Source organism: Oncorhynchus tshawytscha, linkage group LG03 (genome assembly GCF_018296145.1).
Source record: "Oncorhynchus tshawytscha isolate Ot180627B linkage group LG03, Otsh_v2.0, whole genome shotgun sequence".
Lineage (NCBI taxonomy): Eukaryota > Metazoa > Chordata > Actinopteri > Salmoniformes > Salmonidae > Oncorhynchus > Oncorhynchus tshawytscha.
In genome coordinates, this window is record NC_056431.1 from 396,920 (window position 1) to 422,915 (window position 25,996).

The 25,996-nt window shown below is 52.8% G+C and overlaps 1 protein-coding gene across 11 annotated transcripts in view; it reads right to left on the reverse strand.

Annotated features, from left to right (window-relative positions):
• The window catches only part of LOC112236413 (tyrosine-protein phosphatase non-receptor type 3), a 54,278-nt gene that overhangs the window by 20,082 nt on the left and 8,200 nt on the right, over positions 1–25,996 (reverse strand). For 8 of the 11 annotated variants that reach the window (XM_042306868.1, XM_042306863.1, XM_042306857.1 and 5 more), the window contains 22 exons: positions 10,300–10,381; positions 9,996–10,040; positions 9,839–9,891; positions 9,397–9,514; positions 9,196–9,283; positions 9,022–9,110; positions 8,876–8,939; positions 8,551–8,753; positions 8,323–8,448; positions 8,060–8,221; positions 7,858–7,957; positions 7,684–7,761; positions 7,544–7,600; positions 7,290–7,446; positions 7,028–7,203; positions 6,783–6,873; positions 6,519–6,580; positions 6,240–6,386; positions 5,676–5,804; positions 4,982–5,127; positions 4,763–4,898; positions 266–370 (listed from right to left, as the gene is read on the reverse strand). In XM_042306868.1, the coding sequence (XP_042162802.1) occupies positions 266–370; positions 4,763–4,898; positions 4,982–5,127; positions 5,676–5,804; positions 6,240–6,386; positions 6,519–6,580; positions 6,783–6,873; positions 7,028–7,203; positions 7,290–7,446; positions 7,544–7,600; positions 7,684–7,761; positions 7,858–7,957; positions 8,060–8,221; positions 8,323–8,448; positions 8,551–8,753; positions 8,876–8,939; positions 9,022–9,110; positions 9,196–9,283; positions 9,397–9,514; positions 9,839–9,891; positions 9,996–10,040; positions 10,300–10,381 (2,414 nt within the window). Of the gene's footprint in view, positions 1–265; positions 371–4,762; positions 4,899–4,981; positions 5,128–5,675; positions 5,805–6,239; positions 6,387–6,518; positions 6,581–6,782; positions 6,874–7,027; positions 7,204–7,289; positions 7,447–7,543; positions 7,601–7,683; positions 7,762–7,857; positions 7,958–8,059; positions 8,222–8,322; positions 8,449–8,550; positions 8,754–8,875; positions 8,940–9,021; positions 9,111–9,195; positions 9,284–9,396; positions 9,515–9,838; positions 9,892–9,995; positions 10,041–10,299; positions 10,382–25,996 lie in introns of those variants that run through there. The other 3 variants (XM_042306869.1, XM_042306881.1, XM_042306883.1) reach the window with 3 other exon arrangements.

Here is a 25,996-nt window from a genome sequence, read left to right on the forward strand (position 1 = left end):
TAAAAGGTAGCGAGAGAGACAGCAACAGGCAGAGAGACAGCAACAGGCAGAGAGACAGCGACAGGCAGAGAGACAGCAACAGGCAGAGAGACAGCAACAGGCAGAGAGAGAGAGAGAGAATATGACAGATAGCTGGAGCGTCAGATCAATCATTTTAACACCACACTGTGATTGATTTAACTAGTGTCATTACATCATAGGGAATCCCCTCAGCAATGGCAGGTTGTGGTGTGTGTGTTCAGAGGCTTTATGTATATCTACTCACTGAGACTTGTTCTGGGTCCATGAACTGCAGTCCAAAGTAGTCAGCCTCCACCAGGTCCAGATGATACCTGATCTGGTCAAACAGCTCCTGGCCCTTTGACCTTTTCTATTAAACACACACATGTATTATAGTCACAATAGGGAGGCTGGAGAATAAACAGCCTAGACCTTGTGAGTGGATATGGAGCAGAATGACAGAGTGTGGGTCATTACTGCATCTGGGGCAGAATCAGAGGGAGAAGACCTGAGGGAGAAGCCATAATTCAGGCATTTGTCTTTGAAACACCCACAATCCATAGTGCTTTTGAGCTGAACACCCACCAAGATGCAATGCCCTAAACCACTAAAAAGCTGCACCCCTCAAAGTGTGTTTTTAAAAGAGAGAGGATAACCTTGTACTTTGTTCCCTGATAACAAGTATGAACCTGCCAACCTGCGTGTGGTTATGGAGTGGGAGGTCACACACAAAAAATAAATAAATAAACTCTTGCCCTTCCTGTTCCTCAGCTCCCGTCAAAGCACAGCACAACACACCCCCAACCAGCCCCTACCCAAAGCCCTTTCCCTAGACAGACCTTCCCCCTAGATATTATCCCCAAAGCTCCTGTGTAGATCTGGATTAGACAGCAGGTGCAAGTAAAATGGAACAAAGTCCACCAAGCCTAAAGAAAGGCAGAAAAAAATGAACAGCATAGTTTTAGTAACCATCAAATAAAAGATGAGTGTTTAGGGGGTAGTGGCTAGCTTTAAGTGCCTAGGGGCATAGCACTGGGGTGTTATGGGTGCTACAGCACCCCCTGATATATCACAAGAAAAACATTTGAAATACCTAATATATTTTTCACAAAAGTAGTGCCCTTGACCTCTACTACTCCTGTATGAGCAGACCCTTGACAAATAAAAGTCAGCACCCCCACCCCTAAACATCTTCCCCTAGGGAGCAGGCCCTAGCAGGTCGATTTTGGATGAAGACAAGAGTTCAATTGAATTAATTTAAACTGTAGATGAATCCCTGAGGGAAGATTCAGCAGTCATGATCAGGATTGTTCCTGTTATAGTGCTATATAGACTCTGGTTTCAGTCAGCTGAAGTCTGGTGGACGTTAGCATGAGCTAGTTCTAATTAACAAGAGAAAACAAAGGAAATAGTCCTTACATACACACGCCTGTATTCTCTAAGGCAAAGTTACAGCCTACTGTTTAGATTTAATGTGATATTACTGAATGTACTGTTTAGTTCTGAAGAGGATGCTTTCCACACACTGCAAGAAATCATCTCCGGAGTCAAACTTCATAAAGCCTTTTAACTACACCATGGCTCCACGCACCTGCAGAACATTAATTTAACTTCAACAATTTACATCCTCACACACAGTGAATTGCTCTCATGTTCTGATGTATTGTCTATTTGCCAGATCATTTTTTGCCTGATACAAATCAAACGTATTATCATAACGATAAACTACTAGCATGTCTACTGTAACATTAGGTCATAGGTTCTCCATCTATGACCTTTGATTCCCTCAGCAGTCTGACTTCCTGTATGTATTCAAAAGGTGACGCATGAGACGGCTTCACTGACCACGATGACACACGCACAAACTCAACCTTTAAGATAAAACTCCCAAGACAACATGACGCACACATGTCTACGTCTCCCCAGGACACACACACTCTGTCACAGCGCCACGAGATAAATCACATCACTCCCTCACAGACAAGCGAGAGACAGAGATAGAAAACTGAGGATGGCGGGAAGGAGGCAGAGAGGGAAGGGAGATGGGCAGAGAGGGCAGGAGGTGGAGGTTTCTCTGAGGTAGGCAGCTTCCTGCCAACAGTCAGAATGGGGAAGTAATGTGGTGAATTGGCTGATCACAACACCATCTGTAGCCCTACCCCTAACTGCTTGAACACACACAATGACAGGTGTTAAAACTCCATGGTGCTGAATGACCTAAACCATAGAAGAACAGTCACTTGATATTCTGCTGAGAGAAATATGCCTGAAAATAATATGAAGACACCACACACTCACTGGTATATCCACGTTAACGTCCGACCCATCCAGCAGCAGCACGCGGCAGGTGATTGCATCCTTCTCGGTCCCAGCCGCTGGGATGTGCACGGCCGCTCCCCCGGTCACCACGGCGGGCGCGTGGACGACCTGCTGCTGGTGCGCGAGGAGCGCGGGGTTCGCGGTTCCCCCTCTTCCTTTCCCGTCCGCTGTCTGAAACCGCCTGCGCGAGCGGTTGCTGAACGTCCGGCGTAGGAAGCCCATCATCTTTCCAATTGTTAATTCTACCCACAGCGCGAGCACCGTGTTCGGTGTCCACGGGGAGGCTTACTACACGGAAACAATGTGTGTGGCGTTTGTCCCACTGCCACGGGGCGAAGAGTCCCTCACCGCAGGCACGGAGGCTTCAGGCTGCCGCTGAATCCTGAAATTCGGCAGCCGTGGGGGCACCCAGCCGCATAATTAAGCAGGACCCGACAATTTGGCATTAAAAAAAGCAACCAGTTGAATTTCCCAATCATTTATTCTGTTTCAATAGTGTACTCACTCACGGAAGCACACACCCCCCCTCCCTCCCTCCCTCCTCTCGCCGTTTGTCCTCGCTCGCGCACCTGCTGTTGCACAGATTCTGAAATCCTGGAGAAATCTCGAGCAGCTCCGCAGCGGGCGTCCCTATAGTCTCACATACCGAGGAATGAGGTTACAGTCTCCCGGGACGCGTTTACCTAAATCCGTGGTCGATATTATTTAATCCTCTCACGAAGAACCGAAGCTTGCTCCACCTCACAGGTAAGTCAACCAGAGAAACTGGACAAACGGCATGCTTTGCGCCTGCGTAAAAACAACGCAGAACAAACTTTTTTTTTTTTTTTAAATATATACTGGGCGAAGCAGTCAGCGAAGCAGCGCTCCCTGCCGGCCAGAGGCGACACCACGGCCAGCGCGGTGGAGGACAAACAACAAGAGGGACAATGTAATGTTGAGGACAAGCAAGAAATAATGCAATTTCAGTACAAACCGGTAGGATTATGGTTTAGCCGAGGGATTCAAGCAGAAAGAAACACACACACCAGTGAAAGTGCAGAGTTCACCTCTCCTAAAACAAATATATTAATTTGACTAACTCCGGATATCTGCCTGCTATGGTTGTTTAGTAGTAATGGCTACTCTGCCCCTCAAATCTTTCTATGATTTCAGTAGAATGTACAACATGGTCTGGGACTTATGTTGACACTGAACTGGAGCGTGCGTCTAAGGCAGGTCACAGGAATGTGTTTAAATGGGGTCTAACTGCACTGCAGCCTGTAGGACTCGACTCCTACAATGTTTTGATATGTGCAGGCGACTCCACAGACCACAAATATACATAAAAATGGACCTGGAACTGATATCAGACATCTTTCATCTGTAAAATTCACTCTGAGAATGTAAGATACGATCAACTGACTTTTACCCCGTCAACAAACAGACAAAGAGCTCCAAGTAGATGTCAGTGTGTTTATTCAGTGTGTCAATAATTTAGGGAAGGTGGCATCGGGGGTAGTGTGTGGTGGCTCTGACAGTGTTCACCTCTACTGTGAATCCACCGAAAGCCTCAACACTCTCCCAACAATGCAGACAGACCAGTCAATCCTATACCCTCCGCTCAGGAGGAACTTGCCTCAACCCACTATTAGGAAAGCTATATAGCCGCCACTCAAGAGGAACTGAGATACAGTCTTCAGTCACTCATACAGTAGCACTTTGGTCCCAGAGAATTTTTAAAATATATTTTTTTAAATACATTTTAAAAAGACCTTTGCAGTACATGGTCCTTCCTGCTAGCGGTGCTCTATGGCTAACATAAGGATAGGACTAGCTGAGCACATTCGGCACTATGGCTCGTTATGTGCTGTAGCAACAGAAGGCTAGCCGTTGCCGAGTACTTAAGGCTAGTGGAGTGCTATGGCTTTCTATGGCTACAGCCTAGCTGTCCTCTTCTCCTGTTAGCCTAGCGCTGGGGCTAGCAGTCCTCTTCTCCTGTTAGCCTAGCATTGTGGATAGCTGTCCCCTAACCTGTTAGCCTAGTGCTGTGTCTAGCCATCCTTCTGTTAGCCTAGCATTGTGGATAGCTGTCCCCCCACCTCCTGTTAGCCTAGCATTGTGGCTAGCTGTCCCCCCCATCCTCCTGTTAGCCTAGTGCTGTGGCTAGCTGTCCCCTCATCTTCCTGTTAGCCTAGTGCTGTGGCTAGCTGTCCCCCCATCCTCCTGTTAATGGTCCATTAGCAGTGCTGAGGGTTGTGCTGCAGAATACTCTCTTCTCTCTCTCTGTAGACACGCAGGATGGCCTCACACATAAACCGGAACTGACACTTGAACACAAACATAAAAACAGTCCAGTCACATACAAACATACCAAAGGAAGTTGCAGACATAGTCATGAGGGTTTCAATGCTGATCTTGGGAGGAGAGTAGCTAATGGTTAGAAGTATAGGCGTGTGTGTACCGTGGTCTGGATCATCATGGCCCTCTGGTCTCGGAGCGTCCTGATGATGTCCAGAGGGACCACAGGTCGACCGCTCTCCAACAGCGACAACGCCGTCTCCATGGTAATGAGAACACCTGTACGCCCAATCCCTGCGCTGCAATTATATCAACAACATACATGAGGTGTTAAAAATCTTGTAACCCTAGTGTGTGTGTGTGTGTGTGTGTGTGTGTGTACCTGCAGTGCACCATAAGTGGTGTGTCTCCTGTCCTCCTCTCTCTAACAGAGGTGATAAACAGCAGGAAGTCTGAGGGGTCGTCAGGTACACCATGATCTGGCCATGCTACATACTGCAGGTGGGTCACCGAACGCTCCTCTCTCAGCTGGAAACACACACGTATAGGAAAAACAGATGGAAAACAGTTGAGAGAACACACACTTTTTCCCTATCTGTCTCTCATCAAAGATATTTTCATAAATTAAATTGGATATGTGATGATTGTAATGGGAGAGATGGAGGAGAGAGAAACGTGTAGGGTATGGTAACTCGTTAGTTACTGTGATGAGGGAGAGATGGAGGAGAGTAGAGTTAGATGGAGGAGGGATAGAGGAGAGTAGAGGGAGAGATGGAGGAGTGTGTTGTCCAGCCTGTGGTTCATGCAGGGATTAACTGACAGCCAGAGGAACAGATGGGTCTGCACAGCAGTGTAGTGTTGTGTGTGTGTGTACTCTTTGGCAGGCTATAATTGTAAAGGAGAACATGTTCTATATTAACCTCTGTGTTGTAAAGATAAATAAACACAATACCAATGGAAGCAGAAACGCATGGAGATGGATGGGGATAGTTTGGTCAATGTTTCCTGTGGAGAACTCACAGATACATATATGGCACACCTCCTGTTATGTGAGGCAGGTCTTGTTTGTGTGTTACCTGTGTGTGTGTGAGGGTGAATTGGCGTGTGACGTAGGCCAGGTTGCATTCCTCAGAGTGGCAGCTGACCCTCAGGTACCCATAATCCCTCACTTCAGGAGGGTGTGGCCAGTACTGGTGGCACTTAGTCTGAAACACACACACATGATTGATTTTGATATTCATTAATATTGATTTACTATAGAGTCTGTAATCTTTAAGCTCTGAGAAATGTTATTTTACTGAGCTGTGTTTCATATTTCTGAGTCAGTGCTTCACTCACTGTGTTCTCCCAAACATCTCAGGACATTCTCAGGGCCAGTACATATATTACATCAGGAGATGAGTGGAAACTGACTGTCAGCATGAATGTGTGTGTGTGAGAAAAACCAGGGCACTTGTGGAATATCAGCAAGACAATCAATCAGTGAGAGCTTCAGGTTACCAAGCAACAGGCAGGCAAAGACGCAGACAGCGACTCACAATGAGCCTGGGACCTTGGTAAACCTGTGTGTGCTGTACCCATTCTCATTCACTAAATGTGTTTCACTCTTTGAAAGAGAGAGGGGGGGTCCGTGTGCATACCCGTCCTCTCTCGGTGAGTGTGGTGAGCATGATGATGGTGTGTGTGTGTTGCTCCCACACACTCTGCCAGAAGTGAGTGCAGGTCTGAGGCAGCGGTCCTTGAGCTGCAATGTAGCGCAGACACACACCAGACCCTGGGGGCATCACCTGAGACACACACACAGCATGACTATACACAAACAAGGACAACACACACACACACACACACACACACTACACAAATACAGCATCACTATACACAAACCAACAAGGACAACACTAAACACAGTGTGTACTGACCGTGATGTGGCTTGCATTGATGTAGTCCTCTTGGTCCTGAAGTACCACTCTGGAGATGTCATCTGACAGAACAAAGAATTAGAGATGGAGTCAGAACCAGGGCCCTCCAGACCCACCCAAACCACCGTACCAGCTCAACAAACAAAGCACCAGTGTCCTGTCCTCCATCTCCACAGATTCAGGACATTAGGGAAGATGGGTACACTGGCATGTCGAGTCACTCCTACTAGGACACACAGTGTGTGAGATGGTGTGTGTACTCACAGGGCAGCACGTCCTTGTATCTGTTCTTGTCTGTGTTCTCAGGGAGACGAGCGCAGGCTACCGACAGGCCAGGCTTCCTCATGTACAGGTTCTACAACACACACATCACCACCATCACTCACCATGCTCTTCTGTCTGGATGGTCAACAGCAGGTCTTATTGACAAGTTATTCCCAAAGTGCATCTGTTACATTTAACACAGAAGCAAGTCCCTTTCATAGTGTCGTTGTCTAACTAAAACACACCTCGAAGTGGAAGGTGAGAGTGCCTGTCTGGATTCCCCTCTCCAGTTGTTTCATGGACTCTTCAAGTGTCTGGCCTTGTTCTGATTGGCCAGGCAGAAGCAGTGGATCACCGTGTGATTGGCCAGTCAGAGACAGGGCAGAGGGAAACTGCAGCAGGGGGGCCACACGCCCTGGACCTAAACACACACACACACACAGTGTGTTACCTGCATCAGTGTCTGATTAGCAGGCCCGTTCTCTTGCTCTCTCTAGTGTGTGTTACCTTTGCGTCGTATAAGCAGAGCCAGTTCTCTGGAGTGGGACTCTCTGCTGGCTCTTATAAACATGACCACCTGGTCATGCGTGTGTTCAGAGATGTCGCGACCGTTGATCAGCACGACCTGGTCACCTTCCAACAACCTTGGCTCAACCCGCCCCGCCTACAATCAATTCATCAACAAGTCAAATCACATTGGATTCATCTAAAGTACTGTTAACAAATTCATTATCTACACAGGCAAACCAGAACACACTTACAGGGGAGTCAGGGTTGACCTGGGATATGGCCAGGGACATCTTCTGGTCCACGCCACCCTGAGAAGAGGAACAGTCAGGGATACAGGAATGGTACTGCATGTAAGAGAGTAGGTGTGTGATTAATTGAAGGGGAGACTCACTTTGACATTGAAACCAAACTTTCCATCGTCATCAGGAGCGAGACGCACCAATAGCAGGTCGCCATCACCAAGAGCACGCTGCAACACACACAGAGTTTACTGAGTCTGGCACACACAGATGAGATACTTTATCACAAATACTGGATCACTCCCTTGTCTGTCTGGGTAACTGACCTTGTCCCGGTAGTGAGAGGTGGCCTTAATGTCTTCCTCTCCTGTGCTGATGTCATCAACCTGCGACCATCCACCTCCTTGGCTGTGAGTGCCAGAAACACTGAGATAGATACTGTGTTCAGAACTGACTCCAACATGAGAATGTACTTTACACTGATACACATACGGTATGAAAGTGTGTGTGTGTGTGTGTGTGTCTGACCTGTGTGTAGGCGTGCCCTCCTGGCTGCCCCTGCTGCTGCTGAGGGAGACCCTGTAGGTGTAAAAGACATCCTCCCCCTCCGACACATCTCGCAGGTCATTGTTCAGCTCCACTGAGGAGGGGCGGGGTTTACGGGCGCCATGACGTACACGAGGACTCCGCCTAACAGAGAGAAGGTACGATGAAGTTACCCCTAGTCACAGCTACCCCTTACATGGTATCTCCTGCTGTAGCAGTGTGTGAGGCTGTAGTGTCGGTAGTACCAGTTGGGTGTGAGCGGAGGGGATCGGGACGGTAGGCTCTTGGTCTCCAGGTGTTCTGACGAGGTGGATCCCCTCAGAGCTGGGTTCCACTCCATCCCACCCATCACTTTCTTACACACTGGACCACTGCAGAGGAGACGAGAGTGTGTGTGTGTGCAGATGAGTAAAAGAAAGACAGAAAGATAGTGTGTATGATGTGTGTGTGTGTGTGTGTGTGTGTGTGCTTGCCTGTCTGTTTTAGTGCTGCCCAAGGCCCAGTGTTGTGGGAGCAGCTTGTTGTGTATCTGGGTTGCCAGGTTGGTGTGGTGTGGGCTACGGGTTGCCAGGTTGGTGTAGAAGAAGCAGTGATGGTCCACACATGACCTCCACAGGTTCTTACAGGCCCTGGGGCATGGCAGGACCAGGCTCACTACACAGTCCTGCGTCTCCCCCTGGAACACACACACACACACACACACACACACACACACACACACACACACAGGTTATGAAGACAACACTAAGGTCAGCCAATAGGAGAGCAGGACGCAATTTTGAGCCAATCAGGACTCACATGTTTGCGTCTGAGCTGCATAAGGAAGCGTTTCCTCTTGAAGGATATCTTGATGATGTTCACCCTGCAGGAGACAATACACACTCAGGGTGTGTATGTGTGTGTGGTGTGTGTGTGTGTGTCTGATCAGAAGTCCAGGTGCTCACCAGGGGAAGAAACTGGAGCAAATCATGTTACAGAAGATAGCCACGCCCCCTGAGGCCAATCCCACCAATAGGGGGGAACTGTCGGAGTCCTGAGAGAAAGAAAGAGATGGAAACATAAGAGGGAGAAGAGGGAAGACGAGGGTGAGTCAGAGGGAGACATATGGCGGTACTTACCATGGCAGTGTGTAGCTCCACTCCATACATCTCCAGAGTTCTTGCTGTGTTGAGAAAACACAGCTCTGCCTCACTCTGCTTCAGCCCCCTGAAACAGCCCATGAGTAGGATAGGTTGGTATCAGCATTATGCTAACAGCTCCACCACATCCTCTAGTAGGCTAGGGGGGGTGCTGTACACATGCCTGGTGTGGGTGTGTACCTGTGCCCTGGGTACAGAGCCTCTACTCTAGACAGGAAGTCATCATCCTGCTCTGGGAGGAAGTGGCTCTTGGACAGGTAACCAGGGAGAAGGTCTGGGGAGTAGTCACCTAGCTCAGCTACAACACAGAGAGAGAAAGAGAGAGAAGGGGTGAGAGAGAGCAAGAGAAGGGGTGAGAGAGCAAGAGAAGGGGTGAGAGAGCAAGAGAAGGGGTGAGAGATTGAGGGTGGGGGGTGAGAGAGAGCAAGAGTGGGGGGTGAGAGAGAGAGAGCAAGAGAAGGGGTGAGAGATTGAGGGTGGGGGGTGAGAGAGAGCAAGAGTGGGGGGGTGAGAGAGAGGGAGCAAGAGAAGGGGTGAATCAGAGAGAGGGGGGATGAAACAGATTATGTTAAACCCCCAGACAGACAACACACTAAAAAGACCAAAGAAGAGTGTAACTTACACTGCACAGCATAGGAGGCCAGTACTACAGCTGCACTCAGAGGACACTTCAACCTGCAGGACACACACACACTTTCTCAATGTAAAGTCACATTGTTTACACCACTAGGTGGAGTAAGAGGGAATGCATGTGTAGGTGGAAGCTCGTAGTGTCTGACCTGCCCTCTCTGATGTCACTCCTGATCTGGAGGAAGTACATATGTCTGAAGACACACAGGACAGTAGAGACTTATGATCTGAGTCACACATGTACAGTACAAGCTAATGACACACACACTCTCTCAACATAGTCTACAGGTACACACACACACAGGGGCTCTGAACCCAGGTCTCCCATAGGAGAACCCAACCTCTTGACCATTAGACCAAGAGGAAATTCCCTATTGGTCCAAAGGTTCCAGTGAATTTGAAGTGTCAGGCAGGGCTACCTCATCACGAGGCCATGATCTCTCATGTCCATACCTGGTCTGGTCATGCTGTAGAGAGTTGGGGTCTGAGATGAAGAATCGGACTCGGAGGGTCAGGTAGAATGGAGAGACAACTCCTGTTGGACAGAGATGCTGTTAGACACAGCCCAATGACCTCTGACCTTAATAATCCATCACCCCTGACCTTAATATGACCCCCACAATCCCCTCATCCCTTCCACAGAATACAATCTTATATTTATAATTTATCAAAATGCACACTGGACTAAACAGTAGGGTGTCACTGGGCTCAGGCTAAACAGTAGGGCGTCACTGGGCTAAACAGTAGGGCGTCACTGGGCTAAACAGTTGGGCGTCACTGGGCTAAACAGTAGGGCGTCAATGGGCTCATGCTAAACAGTACGGCATCACTGGGCTGAACAGTAGGGCCTCACTGGGCTAAACAGTAGGGCGTCACTGGGCTAAACAGTAGGGCGTCACTGGGCTAAACAGTAGGGCGTCACTGGGCTAAACAGTAGGGCGTCACTGGGCTCAGACTAAACAGTTGGGCGTCACTGGGATAAACAGTAGGGTGTCACTGGGCTCAGGCTAAACAGTAGGGCGTCACTGGGCTAAACAGTAGGGCGTCACTGGGCTAAACAGTAGGGCGTCAATGGGCTAAACAGTAGGGCGTCACTGGGCTAAACAGTAGGGCGTCACTGGGCTAAACAGTAGGGCGTCACTGGGCTAAACAGTAGGGCGTCACTGGGCTAAACAGTAGGGCGTCACTGGGCTAAACAGTAGGGCGTCACTGGGCTAAACAGTAGGGCGTCACTGGGCTAAACAGTAGGGCGTCACTGGGCTCAGGCTAAACAGTAGGGTGGCACTGGGCTCAGGCTAAACAGTTGGGCGTCACTGGGCTAAACAGTAGGGTGTCACTGGGCTCAGACTAAACAGTTGGGCGTCACTGGGCTAAACAGTTGGGCGTCACTGGGCTAAACAGTAGGGTGTCACTGGGCTAAACAGTTGGGCGTCACTGGGCTCAGACTAAACAGTTGGGCGTCACTGGGATAAACAGTAGGGTGTCACTGGGCTCAGGCTAAACAGTAGGGCGTCACTGGGCTAAACAGTGGGCGTCACTGGGCTAAACAGTAGGGCGTCACTGGGCTAAACAGTAGGGCGTCACTGGGCTAAACAGTAGGGCGTCACTGGGCTAAACAGTAGGGCGTCACTGGGCTAAACAGTAGGGCGTCACTGGGCTCAGGCTAAACAGTAGGGTGGCACTGGGCTCAGGCTAAACAGTTGGGCGTCACTGGGCTAAACAGTAGGGTGTAACTGGGCTCAGGCTAAACAGTTGGGCGTCACTGGGCTAAACAGTTGGGCGTCACTGGGCTAAACAGTTGGGCGTCACTGGGCTAAACAGTAGGGCGTCACTGGGCTAAACAGTTGGGCGTCACTGGGCTCAGGCTAAACAGTTGGGTGTCACTGGGCTCAGGCTAAACAGTAGGGCGTCACTGGGCTAAACAGTAGGGCGTCACTGGGCTAAACAGTAGGGCGTCACTGGGCTCGGGCTAAACAGTAGGGCGTCACTAGGCTAAACAGTAGGGCGGTCACTGGGCTCAGACTAAACAGTTGGGCGTCACTGGGCTCAGGCTAAACAGTTGGGCGTCACTGGGCTAAACAGTTGGGCGTCACTGGGCTAAACAGTAGGGCGTCACTGGGCTAAACAGTAGGGCGTCACTGGGCTAAACAGTAGGGCGTCACTGGGCTAAACAGTAGGGCGTCACTGGGCTAAACAGTAGGGCGTCACTGGGCTAAACAGTAGGGCGTCACTGGGCTAAACAGTAGGGCGTCACTGGGCTAAACAGTAGGGCGTCACTGGGCTCAGGCTAAACAGTTGGGCATCACTGGGCTAAACAGTAGGGTGTCACTGGGCTAAACAGTAGGGTGTCACTGGGCTAAACAGTTGGGCGTCACTGGGCTAAACAGTTGGGCGTCACTGGGCTCAGGCTAAACAGTTGGGTGTCACTGGGCTCAGGCTAAACAGTTGGGTGTCACTGGGCTCAGGCTAAACAGTAGGGCGTCACTGGGCTAAACAGTAGGGCGTCACTGGGCTAAACAGTAGGGCGTCACTGGGCTAAACAGTAGGGCGTCACTGGGCTAAACAGTAGGGCGTCACTGGGCTCAGGCTAAACAGTAGGGTGGCACTGGGCTCAGGCTAAACAGTTGGGCGTCACTGGGCTAAACAGTAGGGTGTCACTGGGCTCAGACTAAACAGTTGGGCGTCACTGGGCTAAACAGTTGGGCGTCACTGGGCTAAACAGTAGGGTGTCACTGGGCTAAACAGTTGGGCGTCACTGGGCTCAGACTAAACAGTTGGGCGTCACTGGGATAAACAGTAGGGTGTCACTGGGCTCAGGCTAAACAGTAGGGCGTCACTGGGCTAAACAGTGGGCGTCACTGGGCTAAACAGTAGGGCATCACTGGGCTAAACAGTAGGGCGTCACTGGGCTAAACAGTAGGGCGTCACTGGGCTAAACAGTAGGGCGTCACTGGGCTAAACAGTAGGGCGTCACTGGGCTAAACAGTAGGGCGTCACTGGGCTAAACAGTAGGGCGTCACTGGGCTAAACAGTAGGGCGTCACTGGGCTCAGGCTAAACAGTAGGGTGGCACTGGGCTCAGGCTAAACAGTTGGGCGTCACTGGGCTAAACAGTAGGGTGTAACTGGGCTCAGGCTAAACAGTTGGGCGTCACTGGGCTAAACAGTTGGGCGTCACTGGGCTAAACAGTTGGGCGTCACTGGGCTAAACAGTAGGGTGTCACTGGGCTAAACAGTTGGGCGTCACTGGGCTCAGGCTAAACAGTTGGGTGTCACTGGGCTCAGGCTAAACAGTTGGGCGTCACTAGGCTAAACAGTAGGGCGGTCACTGGGCTCAGGCTAAACAGTTGGGCGTCACTAGGCTAAACAGTAGGCTGGTCACTGGGCTCAGGCTAAACAGTTGGGCGTCACTAGGCTAAACAGTTGGGCGTCACTGGGCTCAGGCTAAACAGTTGGGCGTCACTGGGCTAAACAGTTGGGCGTCACTGGGCTAAACAGTAGGGCGTCACTGGGCTAAACAGTAGGGCGTCACTGGGCTAAACAGTAGGGCGTCACTGGGCTAAACAGTAGGGCGTCACTGGGCTAAACAGTAGGGCGTCACTGGGCTAAACAGTAGGGCGTCACTGGGCTAAACAGTAGCGCGTCACTGGGCTAAACAGTAGGGCGTCACTGGGCTAAACAGTAGGGCGTCACTGGGCTCAGGCTAAACAGTTGGGCATCACTGGGCTAAACAGTAGGGTGTCACTGGGCTAAACAGTAGGGTGTCACTGGGCTAAACAGTAGGGTGTCACTGGGCTAAACAGTTGGGCGTCACTGGGCTAAACAGTTGGGCGTCACTGGGCTCAGGCTAAACAGTTGGGTGTCACTGGGCTCAGGCTAAACAGTTGGGTGTCACTGGGCTAAACAGTAGGGTGTAACTGGGCTCAGGCTAAACAGTTGGGCGTCACTGGGCTAAACAGTTGGGCGTCACTGGGCTAAACAGTTGGGCGTCACTGGGCTAAACAGTAGGGCGTCACTGGGCTAAACAGTTGGGCGTCACTGGGCTCAGGCTAAACAGTTGGGTGTCACTGGGCTCAGGCTAAACAGTAGGGCGTCACTGGGCTAAACAGTAGGGCGTCACTGGGCTAAACAGTAGGGCGTCACTGGGCTCGGGCTAAACAGTAGGGCGTCACTGGGCTCAGGCTAAACAGTTGGGCGTCACTAGGCTAAACAGTAGGGCGGTCACTGGGCTCAGGCTAAACAGTTGGGCGTCACTAGGCTAAACAGTAGGGCGGTCACTGGGCTCAGACTAAACAGTTGGGCGTCACTGGGCTCAGGCTAAACAGTTGGGCGTCACTGGGCTAAACAGTTGGGCGTCACTGGGCTAAACAGTAGGGCGTCACTGGGCTAAACAGTAGGGCGTCACTGGGCTAAACAGTAGGGCGTCACTGGGCTAAACAGTAGGGCGTCACTGGGCTAAACAGTAGGGCGTCACTGGGCTAAACAGTAGGGCGTCACTGGGCTAAACAGTAGGGCGTCACTGGGCTCAGGCTAAACAGTTGGGCATCACTGGGCTAAACAGTAGGGTGTCACTGGGCTAAACAGTAGGGTGTCACTGGGCTAAACAGTTGGGCGTCACTGGGCTAAACAGTTGGGCGTCACTGGGCTCAGGCTAAACCGTTGGGTGTCACTGGGCTCAGGCTAAACAGTTGGGTGTCACTGGGCTCAGGCTAAACAGTAGGCCGTCACTGGGCTAAACAGTAGGGCGTCACTGGGCTAAACAGTAGGGCGTCACTGGGCTAAACAGTAGGGCGTCACTGGGCTAAACAGTAGGGCGTCACTGGGCTAAACAGTAGGGCGTCACTGGGCTCAGGCTAAACAGTAGGGTGGCACTGGGCTCAGGCTAAACAGTTGGGCGTCACTGGGCTAAACAGTAGGGTGTCACTGGGCTCAGACTAAACAGTTGGGCGTCACTGGGCTAAACAGTTGGGCGTCACTGGGCTAAACAGTAGGGTGTCACTGGGCTAAACAGTTGGGCGTCACTGGGCTCAGACTAAACAGTTGGGCGTCACTGGGCTAAACAGTTGGGCGTCACTGGGATAAACAGTAGGGTGTCACTGGGCTCAGGCTAAACAGTAGGGCGTCACTGGGCTAAACAGTGGGGCGTTACTGGGCTAAACAGTAGGGCATCACTGGGCTCAGGCTAAACAGTAGGGCGTCACTGGGCTAAACAGTAGGGCGTCACTGGGCTAAACAGTAGGGCGTCACTGGGCTAAACAGTAGGGCGTCACTGGGCTAAACAGTAGGGCGTCACTGGGCTAAACAGTAGGGCGTCACTGGGCTAAACAGTAGGGCGTCACTGGGCTCAGGCTAAACAGTAGGGTGGCACTGGGCTCAGGCTAAACAGTTGGGCGTCACTGGGCTAAACAGTAGGGTGTAACTGGGCTCAGGCTAAACATTTGGGCGTCACTGGGCTAAACAGTTGGGCGTCACTGGGCTAAACAGTTGGGCGTCACTGGGCTAAACAGTAGGGTGTCACTGGGCTAAACAGTTGGGCGTCACTGGGCTCAGGCTAAACAGTTGGGTGTCACTGGGCTCAGGCTAAACAGTTGGGCGTCACTAGGCTAAACAGTAGGGCGGTCACTGGGCTCAGGCTAAACAGTTGGGCGTCACTAGGCTAAACAGTAGGCTGGTCACTGGGCTCAGGCTAAACAGTTGGGCGTCACTAGGCTAAACAGTTGGGCGTCACTGGGCTCAGGCTAAACAGTTGGGCGTCACTGGGCTAAACAGTTGGGCGTCACTGGGCTAAACAGTAGGGCGTCACTGGGCTAAACAGTAGGGCGTCACTGGGCTAAACAGTAGGGCGTCACTGGGCTAAACAGTAGGGCGTCACTGGGCTAAACAGTAGGGCATCACTGGGCTAAACAGTAGGGCGTCACTGGGCTAAACAGTAGCGCGTCACTGGGCTAAACAGTAGGGCGTCACTGGGCTAAACAGTTGGGCGTCACTGGGCTAAACAGTTGGGCGTCACTGGGCTCAGGCTAAACAGTTGGGCATCACTGGGCTAAACAGTAGGGTGTCACTGGGCTAAACAGTAGGGTGTCACTGGGCTAAACAGTAGGGTGTCACTGGGCTAAACAGTTGGGCGTCACTGGGCTAAACAGTTGGGCGTCACTGGGCTCAGGCTAAACAGTTGGGTGTCACTGGGCTCAGGCTAAACAGTTGGGTGTCACTGGGCTAAACAGTAGGGTGTCACTGGGCTCAGGCTAAACAGTTGGGCGTCACTGGGCTAAACAGTAGGGCGTCACTGGGCTAAACAGTAGGGCGTCACTGGGCTAAACAGTAGGGCGTCACTGGGCTCAGGCTAAACAGTTGGGTGTCACTGGGCTAAACAGTAGGGCGTCACTGGGCTCAGGCTAAACAGTTGGGCATCACTGGGCTAAACAGTAGGGTGTCACTGGGCTAAACAGTAGGGTGTCACTGGGCTAAACAGTAGGGTGTCACTGGGCTAAACAGTTGGGCGTCACTGGGCTAAACAGTTGGGCGTCACTGGGCTCAGGCTAAACAGTTGGGTGTCACTGGGCTAAACAGTAGGGTGTCACTGGGCTCAGGCTAAACAGTTGGGTGTCACTGGGCTAAACAGTAGGGTGTCACTGGGCTCAGGCTAAACAGTTGGGCGTCACTGGGCTAAACAGTAGGGCGTCACTGGGCTAAACAGTAGGGCGTCACTGGGCTAAACAGTAGGGCGTCACTGGGCTCAGGCTAAACAGTTGGGTGTCACTGGGCTAAACAGTAGGGCATCACTGGGCTAAACAGTAGGGCATCACTGGGCTAAACAGTAGGGCGTCACTGGGCTAAACAGTAGGGCGTCACTGGGCTAAACAGTAGGGTGTCACTGGGCTCAGGCTAAACAGTAGGGTGTCACTGGGCTCAGGCTAAACAGTTGGTTGTCACTGGGCTAAACAGTGGGGCATCACTGGGCTAAACAGTGGGCGTCACTGGGCTAAACAGTGGGGCGTCACTGGGCTAAACAGTAGGGCGTCACTGGGCTAAACAGTAGGGCGTCACTGGGCTAAACAGTAGGGCGTCACTGGGCTAAACAGTAGGGCGTCACTGGGCTAAACAGTAGGGCGTCACTGGGCTAAACAGTAGGGCGTCACTGGGCTAAACAGTAGGGCGTCACTGGGCTAAACAGTAGGGCGTCACTGGGCTAAACAGTAGGGTGTCACTGGGCTAAACAGTAGGGTGTCACTGGGCTAAACAGTAGGGTGTCACTGGGCTAAACAGTAGGGTGTCACTGGGCTAAACAGTAGGGTGTCACTGGGCTAAACAGTTGGGCGTCACTGGGCTCAGGCTAAACAGTTGGGTGTCACTGGGCTCAGGCTAAACAGTTGGGCGTCACTAGGCTAAACAGTAGGGCGGTCACTGGGCTCAGGCTAAACAGTTGGGCGTCACTAGGCTAAACAGTAGGCTGGTCACTGGGCTCAGGCTAAACAGTTGGGCGTCACTAGGCTAAACAGTTGGGCGTCACTGGGCTCAGGCTAAACAGTTGGGCGTCACTGGGCTAAACAGTTGGGCGTCACTGGGCTAAACAGTAGGGCGTCACTGGGCTAAACAGTAGGGCGTCACTGGGCTAAACAGTAGGGCGTCACTGGGCTAAACAGTAGGGCGTCACTGGGCTAAACAGTAGGGCATCACTGGGCTAAACAGTAGGGCGTCACTGGGCTAAACAGTAGCGCGTCACTGGGCTAAACAGTAGGGCGTCACTGGGCTAAACAGTTGGGCGTCACTGGGCTAAACAGTTGGGCGTCACTGGGCTCAGGCTAAACAGTTGGGCATCACTGGGCTAAACAGTAGGGTGTCACTGGGCTAAACAGTAGGGTGTCACTGGGCTAAACAGTAGGGTGTCACTGGGCTAAACAGTTGGGCGTCACTGGGCTAAACAGTTGGGCGTCACTGGGCTCAGGCTAAACAGTTGGGTGTCACTGGGCTCAGGCTAAACAGTTGGGTGTCACTGGGCTAAACAGTAGGGTGTCACTGGGCTCAGGCTAAACAGTTGGGCGTCACTGGGCTAAACAGTAGGGCGTCACTGGGCTAAACAGTAGGGCGTCACTGGGCTAAACAGTAGGGCGTCACTGGGCTCAGGCTAAACAGTTGGGTGTCACTGGGCTAAACAGTAGGGCGTCACTGGGCTCAGGCTAAACAGTTGGGCATCACTGGGCTAAACAGTAGGGTGTCACTGGGCTAAACAGTAGGGTGTCACTGGGCTAAACAGTAGGGTGTCACTGGGCTAAACAGTTGGGCGTCACTGGGCTAAACAGTTGGGCGTCACTGGGCTCAGGCTAAACAGTTGGGTGTCACTGGGCTAAACAGTAGGGTGTCACTGGGCTCAGGCTAAACAGTTGGGTGTCACTGGGCTAAACAGTAGGGTGTCACTGGGCTCAGGCTAAACAGTTGGGCGTCACTGGGCTAAACAGTAGGGCGTCACTGGGCTAAACAGTAGGGCGTCACTGGGCTAAACAGTAGGGCGTCACTGGGCTCAGGCTAAACAGTTGGGTGTCACTGGGCTAAACAGTAGGGCATCACTGGGCTAAACAGTAGGGCATCACTGGGCTAAACAGTAGGGCGTCACTGGGCTAAACAGTAGGGCGTCACTGGGCTAAACAGTAGGGCGTCACTGGGCTCAGGCTAAACAGTAGGGTGTCACTGGGCTCAGGCTAAACAGTTGGTTGTCACTGGGCTAAACAGTGGGGCATCACTGGGCTAAACAGTGGGCGTCACTGGGCTAAACAGTGGGGCGTCACTGGGCTAAACAGTAGGGCGTCACTGGGCTAAACAGTAGGGCGTCACTGGGCTAAACAGTAGGGCGTCACTGGGCTAAACAGTAGGGCGTCACTGGGCTAAACAGTAGGGCGTCACTGGGCTAAACAGTAGGGCGTCACTGGGCTAAACAGTAGGGCGTCACTGGGCTAAACAGTAGGGCGTCACTGGGCTAAACAGTAGGGCGTCACTGGGCTAAACAGTAGGGTGTCACTGGGCTAAACAGTAGGGTGTCACTGGGCTAAACAGTAGGGTGTCACTGGGCTAAACAGTAGGGTGTCACTGGGCTAAACAGTAGGGTGTCACTGGGCTAAACAGTAGGGCGTCACTGGGCTCGGGCTAAACAGTAGGGCGGTCACTGGGCTCAGGCTAAACAGTTGGGCGTCACTAGGCTAAACAGTAGGGCGGTCACTGGGCTCAGGCTAAACAGTTGGCCGTCACTAGGCTAAACAGTAGGGCGGTCACTGGGCTCAGGCTAAACAGTTGGCCGTCACTAGGCTAAACAGTAGGGTGGCACTGGGCTCAGGCTAAACAGTTGGGCGTCACTGGGCTAAACAGTAGGGTGTCACTGGGCTCAGGCTAAACAGTTGGGCGTCACTGGGCTAAACAGTTGGGCGTCACTGGGCTAAACAGTAGGGTGTCACTGGGCTCAGGCTAAACAGTTGGGCGTCACTGGGATAAACAGTAGGGTGTCACTGGGCTCAGGCTAAACAGTTGGTTGTCACTGGGCTAAACAGTAGGGCGTCACTGGGCTAAACAGTGGGCGTCACTGGGCTCAGGCTAAACAGTAGGGCGTCACTGGGCTAAACAGTAGGGCGTCACTGGGCTAAACAGTAGGGCGTCACTGGGCTAAACAGTAGGGCGTCACTGGGCTAAACAGTAGGGCGTCACTGGGCTAAACAGTAGGGCGTCACTGGGCTAAACAGTAGGGTGTCACTGGGCTAAACAGTAGGGTGTCACTGGGCTAAACAGTAGGGCGTCACTGGGCTAAACAGTAGGGTGTCACTGGGCTAAACAGTAGGGTGTCACTGGGCTAAACAGTAGGGCGTCACTGGGCTCGGGCTAAACAGTAGGGCGGTCACTGGGCTCAGGCTAAACAGTTGGGCGTCACTAGGCTAAACAGTAGAGCGGTCACTGGGCTCAGGCTAAACAGTTGGCCGTCACTAGGCTAAACAGTAGGGTGGCACTGGGCTCAGGCTAAACAGTTGGGCGTCACTGGGCTAAACAGTAGGGTGTCACTGGGCTCAGGCTAAACAGTTGGGCGTCACTGGGCTAAACAGTTGGGCGTCACTGGGCTAAACAGTAGGGTGTCACTGGGCTAAACAGTTGGGCGTCACTGGGCTCAGGCTAAACAGTTGGGTGTCACTGGGCTCAGGCTAAACAGTAGGGCGTCACTGGGCTAAACAGTAGGGCGTCACTGGGCTAAACAGTAGGGCGTCACTGGGCTCGGGCTAAACAGTAGGGCGTCACTGGGCTCAGGCTAAACAGTTGGGCGTCACTGGGCTAAACAGTAGGGCGGTCACTGGGCTCAGGCTAAACAGTTGGGCGTCACTGGGATAAACAGTAGGGTGTCACTGGGCTCAGGCTAAACAGTTGGTTGTCACTGGGCTAAACAGTAGGGCGTCACTGGGCTAAACAGTAGGGCGTCACTGGGCTAAACAGTAGGGCGTCACTGGGCTAAACAGTAGGGCGTCACTGGGCTAAACAGTAGGGCGTCACTGGGCTAAACAGTAGGGCGTCACTGGGCTAAACAGTAGGGCGTCACTGGGCTCAGGCTAAACAGTTGGGTGTCACTGGGCTAAACAGTAGGGCGTCACTGGGCTAAACAGTAGGGCGTCACTGGGCTAAACAGTAGGGCGTCACTGGGCTAAACAGTAGGGTGTCACTGGGCTAAACAGTAGGGTGTCACTGGGCTCAGGCTAAACAGTTGGGCGTCACTGGGATAAACAGTAGGGCGTCACTGGGCTAAACAGTGGGCGTCACTGGGCTAAACAGTAGGGCGTCACTGGGCTAAACAGTAGGGCGTCACTGGGCTAAACAGTAGGGCGTCACTGGGCTAAACAGTAGGGCGTCACTGGGCTAAACAGTAGGGCGTCACTGGGCTAAACAGTAGGGCGTCACTGGGCTAAACAGTAGGGTGTCACTGGGCTAAACAGTAGGGTGTCACTGGGCTAAACAGTAGGGCGTCACTGGGCTAAACAGTAGGGCGTCACTGGGCTCGGGCTAAACAGTAGGGTGGTCACTGGGCTCAGGCTAAACAGTTGGGCGTCACTAGGCTAAACAGTAGGGTGTCACTGGGCTCAGGCTAAACAGTTGGGCGTCACTGGGATAAACAGTAGGGTGTCACTGGGCTCAGGCTAAACAGTTGGTTGTCACTGGGCTAAACAGTAGGGCATCACTGGGCTAAACAGTGGGGCGTCACTGGGCTAAACAGTAGGGCGTCACTGGGCTAAACAGTAGGGCGTCACTGGGCTAAACAGTAGGGCGTCACTGGGCTAAACAGTAGGGCGTCACTGGGCTAAACAGTAGGGCGTCACTGGGCTAAACAGTAGGGCGTCACTGGGCTAAACAGTAGGGCGTCACTGGGCTAAACAGTAGGGTGTCACTGGGCTAAACAGTAGGGTGTCACTGGGCTAAACAGTAGGGCGTCACTGGGCTCGGGCTAAACAGTAGGGCGGTCACTGGGCTCAGGCTAAACAGTTGGGCGTCACTAGGCTAAACAGTAGGGCGGTCACTGGGCTCAGGCTAAACAGTTGGGCGTCACTGGGCTAAACAGTAGGGTGTCACTGGGCTCAGGCTAAACAGTTGGGCGTCACTGGGCTAAACAGTTGGGCGTCACTGGGCTAAACAGTAGGGTGTCACTGGGCTAAACAGTTGGGCGTCACTGGGCTCAGGCTAAACAGTTGGGTGTCACTGGGCTCAGGCTAAACAGTAGGGCGTCACTGGGCTAAACAGTAGGGCGTCACTGGGCTAAACAGTAGGGCGTCACTGGGCTCGGGCTAAACAGTAGGGCGTCACTGGGCTCAGGCTAAACAGTTGGGCGTCACTGGGCTAAACAGTAGGGCGGTCACTGGGCTCAGGCTAAACAGTTGGGCGTCACTAGGCTAAACAGTAGGGCGGTCACTGGGCTCAGGCTAAACAGTTGGGTGTCACTGGGATAAAAAGTAGGGTGTCACTGGGCTCAGGCTAAACAGTTGGTTGTCACTGGGCTAAACAGTAGGGCGTCACTGGGCTAAACAGTAGGGCGTCACTGGGCTAAACAGTAGGGCGTCACTGGGCCAAACAGTAGGGCGTCACTGGGCTAAACAGTAGGGTGTCACTGGGCTAAACAGTAGGGCGTCACTGGGCTAAACAGTAGGGCGTCACTGGGCTCAGGCTAAATAGTAGGGTGGCACTGGACTCAGGCTAAACAGTTGGGCGTCACTAGGCTAAACAGTAGGGCGGTCACTGGGCTCAGGCTAAACAGTTGGGCGTCACTAGGCTAAACAGTAGGGCGGTCACTGGGCTCAGGCTAAACAGTTGGCCGTCACTAGGCTAAACAGTAGGGCGGTCACTGGGCTCAGGCTAAACAGTTGGCCGTCACTAGGCTAAACAGTAGGGTGGCACTGGGCTCAGGCTAAACAGTTGGGCGTCACTGGGCTAAACAGTAGGGTGTCACTGGGCTCAGGCTAAACAGTTGGGCGTCACTGGGCTAAACAGTTGGGCGTCACTGGGCTAAACAGTAGGGTGTCACTGGGCTCAGGCTAAACAGTTGGGCGTCACTGGGATAAACAGTAGGGTGTCACTGGGCTCAGGCTAAACAGTTGGTTGTCACTGGGCTAAACAGTAGGGCATCACTGGGCTAAACAGTGGGGCGTCACTGGGCTAAACAGTAGGGCATCACTGGGCTAAACAGTAGGGCGTCACTGGGCTAAACAGTAGGGCGTCACTGGGCTAAACAGTAGGGCGTCACTGTGCTAAACAGTAGGGCGTCACTGGGCTAAACAGTAGGGCGTCACTGGGCTAAACAGTAGGGCGTCACTGGGCTAAACAGTAGGGCGTCACTGGGCTAAACAGTAGGGCGTCACTGGGCTAAACAGTAGGGCGTCACTGGGCTAAACAGTAGGGTGTCACTGGGCTAAACAGTAGGGTGTCACTGGGCTAAACAGTAGGGCGTCACTGGGCTCGGGCTAAACAGTAGGGCGGTCACTGGGCTCAGGCTAAACAGTTGGCCGTCACTAGGCTAAACAGTAGGGCGTCACTGGGCTAAACAGTAGGGCGTCACTGGGCTCGGGCTAAACAGTAGGGCGGTCACTGGGCTCAGGCTAAACAGTTGGGCGTCACTAGGCTAAACAGTAGGGTGTCACTGGGCTCAGGCTAAACAGTTGGGCGTCACTGGGATAAACAGTAGGGTGTCACTGGGCTCAGGCTAAACAGTTGGTTGTCACTGGGCTAAACAGTTGGTTGTCACTGGGCTAAACAGTGGGCGTCACTGGGCTAAACAGTAGGGCGTCACTGGGCTAAACAGTAGGGCGTCACTGGGCTAAACAGTAGGGCGTCACTGGGCTAAACAGTAGGGCGTCACTGGGCTAAACAGTAGGGCGTCACTGGGCTAAACAGTAGGGCGTCACTGGGCTAAACAGTAGGGCGTCACTGGGCTAAACAGTAGGGCGTCACTGGGCTAAACAGTAGGGTGTCACTGGGCTAAACAGTAGGGTGTCACTGGGCTAAACAGTAGGGCGTCACTGGGCTCGGGCTAAACAGTAGGGCGGTCACTGGGCTCAGGCTAAACAGTTGGGCGTCACTAGGCTAAACAGTAGGGCGGTCACTGGGCTCAGGCTAAACAGTTGGGCGTCACTGGGCTAAACAGTAGGGTGTCACTGGGCTCAGGCTAAACAGTTGGGCGTCACTGGGCTAAACAGTTGGGCGTCACTGGGCTAAACAGTAGGGTGTCACTGGGCTAAACAGTTGGGCGTCACTGGGCTCAGGCTAAACAGTTGGGTGTCACTGGGCTCAGGCTAAACAGTAGGGCGTCACTGGGCTAAACAGTAGGGCGTCACTGGGCTAAACAGTAGGGCGTCACTGGGCTCGGGCTAAACAGTAGGGCGTCACTGGGCTCAGGCTAAACAGTTGGGCGTCACTGGGCTAAACAGTAGGGCGGTCACTGGGCTCAGGCTAAACAGTTGGGCGTCACTAGGCTAAACAGTAGGGCGGTCACTGGGCTCAGGCTAAACAGTTGGGTGTCACTGGGATAAAAAGTAGGGTGTCACTGGGCTCAGGCTAAACAGTTGGTTGTCACTGGGCTAAACAGTAGGGCGTCACTGGGCTAAACAGTAGGACGTCACTGGGCTAAACAGTAGGGCGTCACTGGGCCAAACAGTAGGGCGTCACTGGGCTAAACAGTAGGGTGTCACTGGGCTAAACAGTAGGGCGTCACTGGGCTAAACAGTAGGGCGTCACTGGGCTCAGGCTAAATAGTAGGGTGGCACTGGACTCAGGCTAAACAGTTGGGCGTCACTAGGCTAAACAGTAGGGCGGTCACTGGGCTCAGGCTAAACAGTTGGGCGTCACTAGGCTAAACAGTAGGGCGGTCACTGGGCTCAGGCTAAACAGTTGGCCGTCACTAGGCTAAACAGTAGGGCGGTCACTGGGCTCAGGCTAAACAGTTGGCCGTCACTAGGCTAAACAGTAGGGTGGCACTGGGCTCAGGCTAAACAGTTGGGCGTCACTGGGCTAAACAGTAGGGTGTCACTGGGCTCAGGCTAAACAGTTGGGCGTCACTGGGCTAAACAGTTGGGCGTCACTGGGCTAAACAGTAGGGTGTCACTGGGCTCAGGCTAAACAGTTGGGCGTCACTGGGATAAACAGTAGGGTGTCACTGGGCTCAGGCTAAACAGTTGGTTGTCACTGGGCTAAACAGTAGGGCATCACTGGGCTAAACAGTGGGGCGTCACTGGGCTAAACAGTAGGGCATCACTGGGCTAAACAGTAGGGCGTCACTGGGCTAAACAGTAGGGCGTCACTGGGCTAAACAGTAGGGCGTCACTGTGCTAAACAGTAGGGCGTCACTGGGCTAAACAGTAGGGCGTCACTGGGCTAAACAGTAGGGCGTCACTGGGCTAAACAGTAGGGCGTCACTGGGCTAAACAGTAGGGCGTCACTGGGCTAAACAGTAGGGCGTCACTGGGCTAAACAGTAGGGCGTCACTGGGCTAAACAGTAGGGTGTCACTGGGCTAAACAGTAGGGTGTCACTGGGCTAAACAGTAGGGCGTCACTGGGCTCGGGCTAAACAGTAGGGCGGTCACTGGGCTCAGGCTAAACAGTTGGCCGTCACTAGGCTAAACAGTAGGGCGGTCACTGGGCTCAGGCTAAACAGTTGGCCGTCACTAGGCTAAACAGTAGGGTGGCACTGGGCTCAGGCTAAACAGTTGGGCGTCACTGGGCTAAACAGTAGGGTGTCACTGGGCTCAGGCTAAACAGTTGGGCGTCACTGGGCTAAACAGTTGGGCGTCACTGGGCTAAACAGTAGGGTGTCACTGGGCTAAACAGTTGGTCGTCACTGGGCTCAGGCTAAACAGTTGGGTGTCACTGGGCTCAGGCTAAACAGTAGGGCGTCACTGGGCTAAACAGTAGGGCGTCACTGGGCTAAACAGTAGGGCGTCACTGGGCTCGGGCTAAACAGTAGGGCGTCACTGGGCTCAGGCTAAACAGTTGGGCGTCACTGGGCTAAACAGTAGGGCGGTCACTGGGCTCAGGCTAAACAGTTGGGCGTCACTAGGCTAAACAGTTGGGTGTCACTGGGCTAAACAGTAGGGCATCACTGGGCTAAACAGTAGGGCATCACTGGGCTAAACAGTAGGGCGTCACTGGGCTAAACAGTAGGGTGTCACTGGGCTAAACAGTAGGGTGTCACTGGGCTCAGGCTAAACAGTTGGGCGTCACTGGGATAAACAGTAGGGCATCACTGGGCTAAACAGTGGGGCGTCGCTGGGCTAAACAGTAGGGCGTCACTGGGCTAAACAGTAGGGCGTCACTGGGCTCGGGCTAAACAGTAGGGCGGTCACTGGGCTCAGGCTAAACAGTTGGGCGTCACTAGGCTAAACAGTAGGGTGTCACTGGGCTCAGGCTAAACAGTTGGGCGTCACTGGGATAAACAGTAGGGGTCACTGGGCTCAGGCTAAACAGTTGGTTGTCACTGGGCTAAACAGTAGGGCATCACTGGGCTAAACAGTGGGCGTCACTGGGCTAAACAGTAGGGCGTCACTGGGCTAAACAGTAGGGCGTCACTGGGCTAAACAGTAGGGCGTCACTGGGCTAAACAGTAGGGCGTCACTGGGCTAAACAGTAGGGCGTCACTGGGCTAAACAGTAGGG